Source organism: Meleagris gallopavo, chromosome 2, assembly GCF_000146605.3.
Source record: "Meleagris gallopavo isolate NT-WF06-2002-E0010 breed Aviagen turkey brand Nicholas breeding stock chromosome 2, Turkey_5.1, whole genome shotgun sequence".
NCBI lineage: Eukaryota > Metazoa > Chordata > Aves > Galliformes > Phasianidae > Meleagris > Meleagris gallopavo.
In genome coordinates this window covers 87,142,069-87,157,495 of record NC_015012.2, presented here as the reverse complement: position 1 = coordinate 87,157,495, position 15,427 = coordinate 87,142,069, and the positions used below count along the sequence as shown (strand labels likewise).

General features: G+C 39.1%; 1 protein-coding gene across 1 annotated transcript; it reads right to left on the bottom strand.

Moving 5' to 3' along the window:
• Positions 1 to 4,295: 4,295 nt before the first annotated feature.
• KLHL31 (kelch like family member 31) lies at positions 4,296 to 15,107 on the bottom strand. Its single transcript, XM_003204429.4, has 3 exons — positions 14,901 to 15,107; positions 11,487 to 12,693; positions 4,296 to 9,726 (listed from the first exon to the last, which is right to left on the bottom strand). Exons 2-3 carry the CDS (start codon positions 12,659 to 12,661, stop codon positions 8,994 to 8,996), a joined length of 1,908 nt encoding a protein of 635 aa, XP_003204477.1. The 5' UTR covers positions 12,662 to 12,693; positions 14,901 to 15,107; the 3' UTR covers positions 4,296 to 8,993.
• Between the last annotated feature and the right edge of the window lie 320 nt (positions 15,108 to 15,427).

Below are 15,427 nucleotides of genomic sequence, written 5' to 3'. Positions count from 1 at the left end.
TCAGTGGTGTGTAGTGATAGGATAAGGAGCAATGGCCTAAAACTTCAACACGGGAAGTTCCATACTGACATGCAGAAGAACTTCTTTACGGTAAGGGTGATGGAGCACTGGAACAGGTTGCCCAGAGAGGTTGTGGAGTCTTCTTCTATGGAGATATTCAAGACCCATCTGGATGCCTATCTGTGTGACCTATTGTAGGGAATCTGTTTTAGCAGGGGAGTTGGACTTGATTATCTCTTGAGGTCTTTTCTAGCCTCTGCAATTCCATGATTCTGTGATATGTACCTTCAACAAATTCACTGTTTGGCTCAGAATAATCCCATACATAAATGGCAGAAGATAAAAGCAATCTTTTTCATTTCCTATGGGTTTTCATGGCTGTGTTCATTTTGCTACATAGAGATTCTGCTTAATGATAAACAATGTCCTTCAGATGAGACACAATGCAATGTCACAGGTTTGGGTTGTATTTATTTTGAGAGCATTTTGCAGAAAGAAGAAACAAATCGATTTATAGACCTTTACACCTTTACACATTAGCATAACGGACACCATAAATCTGTGCAAGTCCTACAGGTACATTTTGGATAACTTAGGGGAAAAAAAAGCTTTCCCTAAGTAAATATTTCATTCATACTGTTTCACTGGTTTTGAAGGAAAATGATGGCATAGTCATTTCTGAAATGTATCTGGAATACAGAAAAATAAATAATTTTTTTTAGACCCTTAAGTAACAAGGCAAATGCAATAAGAAAGAATGCAGGCAATGTTTACTTTACTCTGGCTTTTTTTTTTTTAACTTTAATTATGCTGCCAAACAATGCATTTGGCAAGACTTGCTTCAAATCTTTGCTTTTTACACCATGGTTTATTTAGAAATACTTTTTAGCAGTTTTTTACCACATAGATTAATGACTTGACTCCTGTACTTTGCTTCCTCGAAAACACCCCTGATTTTTTATCTGCTCTACTTTAGCTCCCAGCAATCATTTACATAGTTCTTTATTTTTTTTTACCCTTTAACACCACTTAACACTATTATTTCCACTCCAGCTACATGGACTATTTTGAAGATTCCAGCCAGATCATGAAGGGTTTGCTAGAACAGAGACAAGTTCAAAGTAGTGATACTTTGTTAGTTTCTCTCTCTCTCTCTGTTTTTTTTTTTTACAGGCAAGTTACAGCTGATCATTTTGCTATCTGCTCTCAATGGATGAAGGATAGCATGTAGCTGTAGAGGACTGAGCTGGAAATTTAACATTTCTTCTCTGATCCCCTCTCTGGATGCAGGGAGAACTCATCTAGAGGTGAGACATGGCAGTAGCACGTTTTATGGCTTGGACACAGCAATACCACACCAGCCTCATGCACTCTGAGAGGTGGGGACCTATGTCCTGTGAGCTTTGACAAGGGATCAGGGGAGAGACTTGCTCTTCCCATTCTGCACAACAGGAGCAGGTCATAATCCCTCACAGGCTGCTGTGATCTTGGTTATGTTTCCTTACAAAAATGGTAAAACTCTGCTTTGAGTGGGTGAATAGCATATCGTATATTAAGTCTCTTTTTATAGCTTATGACTCTATACAAAGCAATTTTCTTATGCCAAGCAAAGCAACACTCTCCTTTTCTTCAACAACAGCACTATTCACACAAAGAAAGAAATCTGACACCATTAAAGATTTAAGTATTTAAAGATTTTAAATACCTGAGGATCGCTTGAAAATGCTTTACAGATAAACATCAACATTTCATGCTTGCTAGACAGAAGTTCTGCATCTATGATCCCTCAATCTTTTGCCTTCTGCTTCACACCATTAACCAGATGAAATATAAGTTGCATGCTCTAGGGATCTACTTATTCCCTAAGAACTTTTGCACCACTGTACTTACACTGGTAAATTACCAGCCAGGTCGTCATTGAGAGGAAACAACATTATATCCTACTACATTGGGCCAAAGACAGGCATTAAAACTTTGAATAGACCTCTCCCCTGAAGGAAATGATGCTGACACTTAGCTTTTGAATAGTGTTCTTACGAGGATTTGAGATAAGGAAGGCTAATGTAAATTTGGAACTAAGAAGAGATAATTTAGATTTTGATAATAGTTTTATGTAGGAGAAGTAGAGTGAGTTATATTAATTATAATTTACATTTCAGCACATCTTTTTGGATAGGGGCTTCAGCAAATTTGAGGTAGCCAGGACTTGTTGATACACTGGGATACCAACAGAAAGGCCACCTACTTCTGGACTGCCAGGCAGAGGATAGCTGGAGTTCCCTGCAGTGTTGAAAATGGTATAAAATGCTATATTTAGGCAATTTAATCCCCTTTTACAGGTCACTCACAGATCAACATCTCACATCAGTTGAGACACCTTACACCACCTGGGACAACTGCTTAAGGCTGACTGTTAGGACATGGGACCTTTGGAAAAACCACAGCAGATGGAGTTCAGAGCATGTCAAATAACACTGGAGAGGTACATTAAGACACTCGAGTCCTGACTTTCAGGCTTTCAGACTTGATGTGCAGGTGAGCATAACCAAAGGCAGATATCTTGTCAGATGACAGGAACCTCATTGATACTCCAAAGGTGCGTGATCCACAGAATCATAGAATGTCCTGAGGATCATCAAGTCCAACACCTGGATCCATATGGGATCACCCAAAATTCAAACCCTATGTCTGAAAGCATTGTGCAAACACACTTTGAACTCTGGCAACTCAGGGTCGTGTCCACAGTCCTGGGCACCCTGTTCCATGCCCACCACCCTCTGGTGCATGACCTGTCCCTAACCCCAACTGCCCCTCCCCTGACACAGCTCCATGCCGTTCCCTCGGGCCCTGTCGCTGCCACACAGAGCAGAGCTCAGTGCTGCCCCTCTGCTCCCTGTGAGGAGCTGCAGCCGCCATCAGGCCTCTCCTCAGCTCCTCTGCTCTGCGCTGAGCACAGCAAGGGACCTGAGCTGCTCCTCACACACCTTGCCCTCTAAACTGTCTACCATCTTTGTAGCCCTCCTTTGGACACTCTGTAATAGCTTTATGTTCTTCTATTCTGGTGCCCAAAATTGCATGCAGGTCACGTTCTTGTTCAGCAGTCTCATCAAGCTGTCTTGGACATCCACAGAATGGCAAATCATGCTTTGAAGAAAACTCTTCTTGTCAAAACTCACAGAACACTTTTCAATACATCAAAACCTCTCATAAGGTACAACTTAATTGCCTTTTAGAATTGTGACTTAATTTTTTTCCCCTCAAAACTTAGATGCTTTTATTTCCTCCAATGTTACTCATACAATGAAAAGGAAAATATGTCAGATTGCTCATCACACATCTACTCTGTTATCTTTTCTTGTAAGGCATTTGAATGATGAAAAATAACTGTGAAATGCTTTGTTAAAAAGAAAGATTTTTTCCTTGTGATAGAAGTGGTACCAGCGTCATCCTGCGTAGCTCACCATGACCATGGTTTGACAGCCAGCGTATGACAAACATGCCAATTAGCTGGTATTGAAGAGGTGATCAGCATGGGGTTTGGAATACAAAGGACATTTAAACTGCAGCCAGGGGTTAGCCTGAATAGAAAGACAGTCCCAGAGACACAAATGGACTTGACAGCAAAAATAACTCATTCTATGTGTCAACAGTTTTATTTGAAGCATACGATGAAAAATACTGACATGCTGTTTTATTCCACTTAACAACTGCTGCACCACAAATTTTAATTTTTAAGTAGTAACATTCTCACATTACATGTATAGATTTTTCTGTTGAAATATGTTCCCATGTGTTATCACAGTTCATCCTTACAGTGTATGATTAGAAAACCTATTTGTATAGCAGTATGTCTAACACTTATAAGCCAGGGAAATGCTTTACACAAATAAATTATCTTTTTTAACTTGTTGACAACAAAACTGCCAAGGCAGCAGCCAGTGTAACACCCAGTGTATCTAAAAGTGTGTGCTCCCATTCTTACCAACTGATATTTATGATGTATTCCTTCTAAATTTACTGTCTATATTTTTACTGAAAATTTAATTTCCATTGAGAAACCAATGAACACACTAGTATTTTGCATGGCAAAACTCATCTGATGTTATCTGAATCTCTCACTCAAGCTATACAGAATTGCATGTGTTTTCCTTTGTCTTTTAGGGAACTACTGGGAATAGAGCTCTTAGCAATGCCTCATTTTAAAAATAAGCACCTGTGACTCATTGTTCACCCCCTTTTTTCCAACAGACATTCCAGATTATGACCTTTTCTTTACCACAGCCACCAGCAAAGAGTTTTTTTTTTTTTTAAATTAGATTCACTAAGATGAGCTTTTATGAATTGTATGTATCTGTGCACTATAAGCATCTGTTTTGGTTGCTTGTGAGAGAACCACTTAATAATGGACAAAAAAGTAGAAAATAAAAAGGGATGAGATTCTCCTCCTGCATGGAGGAATCAGAGTACAAATCTGTTCATGAAAATATTTTTGATTAATTATATAAAGCAGATCTTTGACAAAAGGATGAGAAGATTCATTGCAAAAATGCCAGGAAACTGTTGAAGGACTATTGGCTTCAGCTGCATTCTCCAAGCAGGTAGATTCAGAGCTTCAAAAATATTTCCTGGCTTGGGTAAGCCCCAAGGTTACACTAAGTTGAAAATTCTATTCCACTGAGAATGGAAATTACAATCAATAGAAAACTGAGACTTGGTTTTCATAAGAAACGTTGGCCAATTTCAGTTAAGTAACACAAAGGCTGCTTATGGAAAGGTGTGTGTTGAAGCAGATATTTCCTTTAGCATGTATTTCTCACACACCATTGAGAAATGGCATCAAAATCTTAATCTCCTGACTATGCTATCTTCTGCTTTCCACTGTCTGGATCTTCTTGCATCTCCAGTCCTGTGTGTTGCACAGAGTACTGCAAAGCCTACACATATATAAGAGGCCCCACTGTATTCCAAATGGGATTTGTGCTCATACAACTATATTTATGACTGCCGGGTTTGCAGCTAAAAACTTATTTTTGTTGCTATGGAAAAAGTCCCCCTGAACCCATCACGGGTTTTGAAAGTTTAAGCTGTAGGATCAGTGAATCTAGGCTTAAGGATAATATACAGGATGGCCATCAGTCATTTAATTAATCACGTACTTTTTCCAGCAAGAACTGCCATTTAAAAATCTCAACACACAACACTTTTTAACACCTTGTAGTTTTGGTTGATGCTAATTTTCACTATTCCCCTCTCTGATCAGCTAGAAGTTGGCAGTTAAGCTTAGTGGACTCTTGACTCATCCATAGATGATCTTACAGGTTAACTTCAGGAATGGTCATGGTCTCATCATGGTTAAAAACTATGCACAAAATCTCCCTTTCAGCATCACTTTTCAACAGTAAGCTCCTCACTCATAACCTTACAATACACTCTTCCATGCATCTATACCAGCATTATTAAACAAGAAAACTAAATGTTATCAAATTGTTTAACTCACAGACTGAAGAGAGATCATTTTCAGGTTTCAATTCCTTGGAAGCACGGATGTTGTAGACTATATATGCATGGGCACAACTTTGAAGACAACATTATTATTTCTTTAAATATTACTATAGCATTAAAGAAGATCCTTGTAGTGTTTTAGCAACCTGCGTCTCACATAGTTGGAAGCTCTACTATACTTTATAACACTGTCTACAGTATTTCCTAAACTGCATTTAAAATTTTCTTTTTGGGATACACAATATTTCAAATTCAACTGAGATTTTCTTATTAAATATTTGGAGATTAAAGATATGGTACCGAACAATGAAAGAACACCGTCCCATAACACGTAACATACAAACCACTTTTTACAGTTCTAACAAAATGAGATTGTACATAAAAATGTCACAATTAGCTCAGTACGTTGGTATGATGAGAAAAATATTAAGTTCAGCTGATATTGTCACATATTAAGGGCCAAATCCTGGCTCAATGTGCAGTTGAAGCCTAAACAGATGTTTACAGAAAATAATGAAAATACAAAGCCACACTGAAATGCCATCACGACAACAATGTCTTTTATTCATCTACCTAAGATTTTTTGCCTATAGTATGTACCTAGTTTGTGCAATGGAAGAAACACGTGGCCAGCGGTGCTTGACTCCTGTCCTAGGACACTTCCCTATAGATTTGCTGTGGCCAAGGGCGGTGAGGGCTGAGAGGTCAATCTTCCCTCTGGATATGACAGTTTTGCAGGCATCTATATATATTGTTCTGCCAGAATTTGGCCAAGAGTTTTAAATCCTATACATCTTATTCAGTAGTCCCAGTGAAGTCAATGGAACATTTTTTTGTGAGTAAGATGAAAAGGATTTGGCCCCCAGTGTTTTTAACCCTTTAAGTAGTACGAGAGTGGTTTCATTGCACTTAGCCCATCATTCACAAATAAATTTATATCCAAAACCAGAAGATTGGTGTTGAAGTACAGAAAGTGTCGGTTCACAAAAGAGGAAAGCATGCAGCAACATCTGACTACTAACATCATTTGGGATCTGAATTCCTAAAGGAAAAAAAGAGATGCTTGCATGACAGAATTTTATCCCTTATTTATCTGAGGCAAAATGATTATTTATTCAGTTCTTATTACCCTCTTAATGGGTACCATAGAAGCATGAAATAACTAGCATATATATACAGATATCAGTGAATTCGTTTCTTCATTGATCTGGGTGGCTAAGCAACTACAGTTACAGTATTATAATTAATTTGGCAAAAAATTATTGGAGCAGAAGGATTTTTCAAAGAGCATCTTAAATACTTTTGTATGGAACACGTGATCATGACTTTGAGAAAGGAGAAATGTTGCTCTCATCCATGAGAATGTTTTTGACTGGAGGGGGCAGGAACAGTATTTTTGTATTTAAAACATGGTAATTCTACTCTGTTACATAATGCCATGCTTTGTTCTGTGACTGGATTTGAATTATTATTCATTTGAATTAGACAAGGTAAAGGATAACTATATGCAAATCAAATTAACAAAACAAACTGGTACTCTGATTACAGGTCATTGTAATGCAGTGTGTTCTAATAGCATGGAATACTCAGAAATTGAATTTGGGATTTAAATTTCTGCAGTCAGGATGCAGATGTGAATTCTTACTTAGGATTGGAAAACAGGATCGAGTACCATTCAGTGTAATTGCAAATGACAACGTGAATTACTTCATCCCTAACAAACTGTGTCATGCTCAGTATGGAGTTGTAACAAAGCTACAAAGTACTGAGTAGGAGAGTCCTTTAAATGCTTGTCTCAGCAAAGACTGTACATACAGGCAATTTTACAGCATTTCTCTTTTGCAAATGAGATAAACTATTGCATATGTTGAGTGAATTGTTACCCTTTTTGTTATACTAAATCATTTTATTATCTAGTTTTACTTCTTTCCTTCTCAAACACAAGGATGTAAACATATTATACTGACAGCAGTCCTTTAGAATCAAATTCTCCGGGGACTCTATGGGCTGCATATCCCTTTGACTACACGAATACCTCCACTGTCTGTTGAGATTAGGAAAAAAAGTTCTTGGAAATTAATCTGAGTTAATCTAGCCTTTGGAAAATGTGACTAAGAGCTCCTCAAAATATAAACAGATCTCTAGCAAAGAATTCAAAAGGAGATACTTAATGATACATCAAGAAAAATGTTAGTTTGTGTGATGTTGTGCCTACACCTGGTAAGAAAAGTGTTAAGATCTCTCTGTTACTATTAAGGAATGTCTCTTTGATTTCATCCAGTTTCCCATGAGTCATGGCTTTCCACACATCTATCCTATGCTTAAAAGCAGTCTTCATTTAATCTTTGTTCATCACCTCACAGGGAAATTTTCTTTTTCAGAACAATAGAGTAGGAGAGATGCTCCGTGCACTTTCTCTATCCTGAGATACCATTTAGCCCTCAGTGCCTCCTGGCATGAACTCAGTTTCCAGATTTTGTCCCTGTTGTGGCACCTCCTGGCTTCTGGCATGGGCCTTCTCAGAAGAGAAGACAACCCAGAGGTACATTTCTACAAAGGTGGGGTAGAGTAGGGGAAGGAGGAGACACACTGGATGGCCTTCATGTCTTCCATCTGGAGCAACAGGAGAGTCTCTCTGGCATGAGGAGGAGGGGGAGGTGGTTGTCTACTCTATGGTGTACACATGGAGGCCAGGAGAGCAACATAGCACCCAAGGAAGACGTTGGGGCTGGACATAATGCTTACAGAAGCTAATGTATTTTGTGGATTCTGGTCTTGAAAGCCATGTCACAGCATCAGATAAGAGAATTAAAGGCTCTCATGCAGAAGATAGGGATCTCTTACTAGCTTCTGAAGGAGAAAAAGTTTTGACAAATTTTCTGTGAATATCAGTGCTCTAAAAAGTAAAGTATGCACATGCTATATGCAGGGTTTTTTTGTTTTTGTTTTCCCTTTTTCTTTTTTTTGTTTCTCAAAATATAAAAAGCTTAAAAAATAACAAAACTGACCAATTTTATGTTGACATGGCACACTTCTAATTTCTGTTGAGATTTATTACTACCAACATTTGACTTTCACTTTGAGTTCAGAAAGCATTTAAAACTCAGTATTAAAAAAAGCCTCACAACAATCTTCTGAAGCAAATTTATCTCTATTTTACAGGTAAAGAAATCAAGGCACAAAGAAAGTGTGATTTGCCACAGATAACACAGTAAGTCAGTGGCACAGTGAGGAACAGAATGAAATTCCCTCTGTGGTTATGGCTTAACTCTCTTCTAAGAAAACTCTCTCTGCTAAGAAAAGTCATCTTTTCCCTAATAGGCTGTTTTACAGCACATGTCTTATAGGTAATGAAAACTGGCAAATTTGCAATTAATACTGTTGCAAAGTCAATTGGTTTTTTTCTGTATAAGCTCATAAATGCTACTTAAAGGGTTAATTATACTGCTATGCTGGTAAACATTTGTACTGGTTGCTGGTTTGACCAAGATTTAAATACTGACTGGTACAGAAGAGACTGAGCTTGCTCTGGACTCCCTTGTCTTGGTGTTGGGCATAGATATAGTACAACAGGATACTCCCACAGTGGCTTCAGGCAGCTCATCTTCCTCCGTCCACTCATTGAGATCTGGGTTATAGCACTGAATACACTTCTTATATTTTTTCTCTATCTCATTCCAGCCCCCCACTAAGTAAATTTTCCCATCCAGCATTGAAGCGCCGGCTGTGCTAACTCCAGTTTGAAGGGGTGCCACATAACTCCACTGCCCCGTGTAAGGGCTGTAACACTCCACAGGAAGAACGTCGATCCTTTCCCCTCTCCCCCCAAGCTGTGACCCACCCATGACATAGACCCTCTCCAGCAGGGACACGGCACAGTGCCACCCTCGTGGGGTGCTAAGGCTGGACTTATCTTGCCAGCTGTCATTGCTGGGGTCATACATGCACACTGAACGAGAGTAAGCATTATTAATGTAACCTCCCGTGACCAGGATCCTACCATCCACCACAGCACTGGCATGGCAGCACCGGGGCACCTCCAGGGGTGCCTTCATCTGCCACTGATTAGTTGCAGGCACGTAGCACTCCATCGAGGAGAGACAACCCTCCAAGTTGCGACCACCCACTGCAAATAGGAGGCCATTGAACACATTCAGGCTGAAGTGGGTACGCTTCTGATTCATATTTGCCAGGTGAATCCAGGTGTTGAAACGAGGATCATATCTACAAGCGTTAAAAACAGAGGGTGACCATCTCACATGCAGCTCTGGTAAATTCCACAGTCCTATATCTGTCCCCCTTCTGCTGTGGTTGAGGAATGCTAAATCAATAACGTGCAGCTACTTATTTAGCCCAGTAGAAGTCAGTGGAATGAAACTGCCATCCCTGCTTAAATTTCCAAATAAATTTAATTGGAGGAAAATGTGTTTATGTCATTCACAATCAGTATTATTTAAATAAAATAAATCTGACTCTTCTGAAAATTGAGTTTGTGTAATAACCTCTTCGTAATATCAGAAAGTGATGCTTTTAAAATACAGTAGAAATTGTAAAATTTTGCAATTTAAGCTTACTGAAAAGCTGTCAAAATTGACTCAGAGTTTTAAAAAGCATTGGTTTGTGATTTGTATTAGCACCTTCTTAGTACTTTCTAAATGGTGTTTCCTCCTGCCACTTCTGTCAGTTAAGATTTATGTGGAGAGAGCATCTTTGCTTCCTAATACTATACCTATCTTAAATAACATTCTCTGTCCTTGACTATTCAATAAGCAGTTTTGAAGTAGCAAATAGAAAATTACAGTTCTTTAGGGTAAGGCGTTTTGTAAGGTACATTAGCAGACCCTTACATTTTTCCTGTTGCGTGCTGAGTGGACTAGTGAATGAGGAAAAGACTATGGAAGAGCAAACAATAATTGTTAGTTCTTATATATCATTATTGGTAGCTCTGAAAGCAAGTTCACATACATATTCATATTAATTAGCATTGCCAAGGTAAATGGCAGAAGAGGGATCGGAACACTGAGCAGACCACAAGAACTCCACCACTCCTCCGCACAACACAGGTATGCACCAAGCACACGACCTGGTAGAATTTGAGGCATAGCTCAGAGGCAGAAGCTTGGAGAGCAACAGTGTAATCTCCTTTAGGTAATATATTTTTTTTCTGATAAATTACATTACACAACAGAAATTATCTAGATTGTCATTAATTTTATATGTTGGTGGACCTCTTTGGGAGAAGTTATCTGAATGTTCTTTTCTGGCAGTAGAAAAGGAAGCAATGTTGGTGTTGCGTATCCATAGTCTGTTACTAGATAGAAGGTGAATTTTTTCAACTCCTGTTTCAAGCTACTACATGCCACTAACTTTTAGGCTAAGCTATTTAAAAACCACCACCATTCATTTGACTACTACATGTTAGATTATGCACAAGTGATAGTATTTGCTATCACTTGTGCAGTTCTTGGATGACTACAGATAAGAACTGTAAGCGGGGTATTTGGAGTGTCTTGTGCAAGAGACATTCAGCCTTCATGGTTTCCAAGCTCTTCATGAATCAAAAGCTAAAGGATATGAAATGCATCATAAGAGATGTTAAAAATACAAGTGGTGGTGCATAGAAAGTCAGAATCATAATACATCAGAGTATTTTTCAGTTTTCTGTGAGGCGTCATCAGCTCTTGAAATTTAAAGTCTCATCTGATCTAATGCATTTTAGTGCTAGTTCAGAACCTCCCTTATTAATTTCTCACTTCCTCAGTTCTCATTGTGCATCATGGTGAAGCTATTGTGTATTTCAGTTGCACTTTTCTGTTCATTCAGAATTTAATAAAGAATAGCATCTATAGCTCCTCCACCCCATCTTTCTATGTGCCTGATCTGATCACGCTGCACGTCACAATTCAGCGTGGCCTATCTTTCTGCACTGTGTGGAGTAAATAAGTATTATTAAAAACAAACAAACAAACAAACGAAGGAGTTACCTGCAGAAATTGCTGACCGCATGCTTGGCTTGGTTCCTGGCATCATTCTGGTCTTCTCCACCGGCCACGTAAAGAAATCCGTCCATCACCGTCACGCACTGGTTAAAACTTTTAGCGGGCATTTCACTAAGCTTCTTCCATCCATTTTCAGGATCTCTGTATAAGATGTCTCTGCTAAGAGACTTCTCTGTTAGAGCAGGGCGTCCCCCAACGGTGACTAACACTCTGAAACCTCCACGAATCCTTGTTCTTCTAGACTGAAGTGTATTCTGATGATAGGGAAGCAAATGATAGTTCATGGCATCTACCAGGAGCTTATGGCAATCTGCATCTTGCATCATTCTTGGAACAGTTTGGACATAATTGACGAGGTCTTGAGCCGAGATAGTACCAAAACGAATGTTACCTAAGAGATCAGCAGCAAACTTTACTCTTTTTTGGTCAAATTCCAGCCATTTTATTGCAATCTGGAATGCAACAATTTCAGAAGGCAACTGCAAGTCATCATCTGCAAGAAGTTCATTAATCTGATCAAAAGTAAGTTTTAAGAACTGATCTGTTTCTGAAAATTCAATGAAGTTGTCTCTAATAAATTTGTGTGCAGCTTCCTTGGTTGTTTTTAGTCCATATGTTTCTGCAATATTGGCAATGTACATACAATTCTCAACACTGATTTCTTGGGTTAGAAAATCACAGCACATCTTTACAAGGGTGTGAATCTGAAGATAAATTGCTGTGGAAATAATACTACCTATTGTATAAAGTGAGAGAGTGAGCTTTCCAGTGTAAGCATAGGTGATAACAGTAGCTAGACCCAATGGGGATACATCATTGAGGTCTACTCTTTGAGTGGATGGATCTTTCTTTAAGATGTTGTGAAAGTAGTCACTGATTGAAGCCATCACCACCTTATGAACACTGAAAGATTTGGTTTTGGTACTGATAGTCAAGTCACAAAGAAAATTTTCTAGTCTCATTCTGCTTAGACCTTCCAAGAGGTTTGGGCTGTATGACGGGTCGGAAACTTCAGATGAGACGCAGCTGAAACCATTGCCTCCATCTAAGAGTCCATTCAATCCATTTAGTTTACTGAGGGGGCCATCTTCCACAATGATAGTCATTTCATTGATATCTGCTGCTTTGTTCTTCTTCACGTTCTTCTTCTTAGGTGCCATGACTGCAATGAAATATTACAGCCAGGAGCTCGCTAAAAATAAATTGAAAATGTTTAGAGCCGCACTGCAGTTGTGAAATTTAATACCTGAGTGATTATGCAACAAATCTAACCTTTGTCAATACATATAAAGGCCACAAAACCAAAATACACAGGATAGTCTATCTGTCTATAAACTGTTGTACTCTCCTGGATGGTAATGTAGCTGCTTATTTGTAACAATGGATGTTCAAATTATGAAGAATACATCTACAAGTAATTCCACAATTCCTTTTCTTTTTAATAATGAGATGAAAATAGTAATTATTGTCAACACGTTCAAAGAGTTAAATTCTCTTCCTAATAAACTTTAAATGAGTATGCCAGAGTGTGCAATTCTGAAATGAGCTAGTTCTAGATCCGAAGTGTAAGAAAAATATGGGCCCCTACTTCTGTTCATCCTCACTCCAGGACTAATACAGATTTACAGGTAAGTGAATTCAGAGTGTATCCAGGAAATACTAAGAGTGGGGAAAATTCTTAAGGAGATAGTAACATAAAATATAAGAAAGTGAATTACAGGTATGATCTTACGTTGATTTTAGATTTAAAATCTGTTCCAAATTGCTTCAACTTTTTATAATTTATGAGACTGATGATATTCTATTTTCCATGTCAGATTTGCAAATATCTTCTACTCACAGATCCTCTCTCTGCTTCTTGTTGTCTGTAATTTGAAATGGTTATAATGTTATTTTTAGGATTTTCAGGAGATTGAGGGAGAAGAGATGCCGTCTAACTTTTATCTGAAAAAAAGTCATGCATATTTTGAATTTGAATTGCACTTATCAACTCTGGACAAGTTCCAATTCTTGCTGAAATGAAGAGCCTGGTTTTTGTCAAACACAAAGTGACGTGGCTATTAAGCTTATCAAAGGAGCTACCTAAATATATATCTATGTGTGCAAATACACATTGAAAGAAAGTGCTGATCTTCAGTAACAGAGTTAAAACGGAATTGCTGAGATCAGCGTTCCAATATATGCAGGTATAACATTTATCTTTGATACAGCCACTGATTTTAAAACAACTCACTTAAGCTGATTTTCTTTGCGACCGCTGTGCTCATAGCAGACAGAACAGAAAGAAATGCTTATTCATGATAAAACATTCTGGATTGCTTCAGATCAACTTTAAAAAAGTTTGATCACATTTCAATCTGAAGTCTCAGCACGTTGATTTTCCCTTAAGTGCACAGCACATAAAAAAATGGTAATTTAATTTTAGAAAGGAATGGTTGCTGCCTGTGAGTACCAGGAATTTTTTTCTTCTTCTGCCGGGTGACGACTGTGTGCAGAGCAGGAGAGGGAGAAGGCCATGTGTTCTGGAAGTGTCAGTGTCAGCGCATGCTGACGTCAGCTGCAGTCCCCAAATGTCTGGGTGCCAGCACTGGGGTCAGCTGCTCCCCGCCTCCCCCCTCCGGCTGCATTCCAGGAGCTGCATCTGTTGAGAGCTATCAGAGTCACCTCCAGGAATAGCAACCTCCCAGCAGCTTGCCATTTTAAGACAGGTTCAATCGGAGGTGCATCTGGTGCTTTAGTCTACTTGGTTGTCGAATGCAACTTTTTGCAATAAAACTATGCTGTCTGCCCTGCAATGTATAATTGTTGACATAGAATAAAAGCAAAACAGAACCGTTGGGTGTCTTTAGACATATTAATAGCCACAGATTTATTGCTGGCAAGGCAATGCATTATTTTGGCAGACAGACTTGTAGTTATACATATTTTTAGAGGCCCATAACTTAAACATTTCAATAAATACATCACTTAATGTTTATTGCTTCACTTGTAGAGCTTATTTAAATACTGTATTCCTTGTAGACCTTATTTAAATATTCAAAGCACATGTTTAATTTGTTAAAAAGGTGCACTCTCCAAAGTTTTTTCCTGAAAATTACTTTTCCGTCAGCAGAAATTGCACTAGTTAGTTCAGTGCATAAACGCACGAGCAACAGGAAATTCAGAACCAGTGAATCAAATCAAAGAACTGTTACAACTCCATGTTGCTGAGCTTTGAAAGCCCTGGATAATTTTCTTTCCTATAGCTGTTTGCCTTCATATGATTTACTTTAGACTAACAACAACTCATGCCAAATGACGCTGACGGTCCCCAAACAACACACTCAAACATACGACCTTCCCCCCTTTAATATACCATCTTCTAAATGCTATCAACGTGAGGAGTTAAAAACCCCTTACCCTCCTCAGAAATATGTTGTCTCAGAGCTGTCCAAGACGCTGCCAGTGAAATTGACTCTTCCTAGGAAAAATGAGAAGACAAAAGAGAGGAAAAGTGGTAAAAAGAAGAGAGGAAGATCAGAGGCCACCTGCTAAGTCCCAGCTTGTGGTTTCTACTGTGACCCTTTGCTGTCACAGTGAGCAAAAGAGACCGCAGCCTGAGCTCGAGTGCTCTTTAAAATGACCCCTCCTCTCGGTGCCTCGCTCCCTGCCTCTGCCCAGACACAGGCATTAAGTTTCCCCAGTCTGCCCAGCCTTCAGAAACCAGGGGGGCAAACGCGGACAACTGACACGTTCAGGTTCAAGGCAGGAGGGGAAGGTGAAGATGACATATCCACACCGGGTAATGCTTGTGCCAGGTAAGAGTAGGGTGACCATCAGATTACCCTGCTTTGGGTGCCTGGGCTCCCTGAGCACTGCCTGGCAATGCTGACATCTGAGGGTGGGGTGTGCAAAAGCCAGTGTGCTCTGTGAAACACGCATCTAAA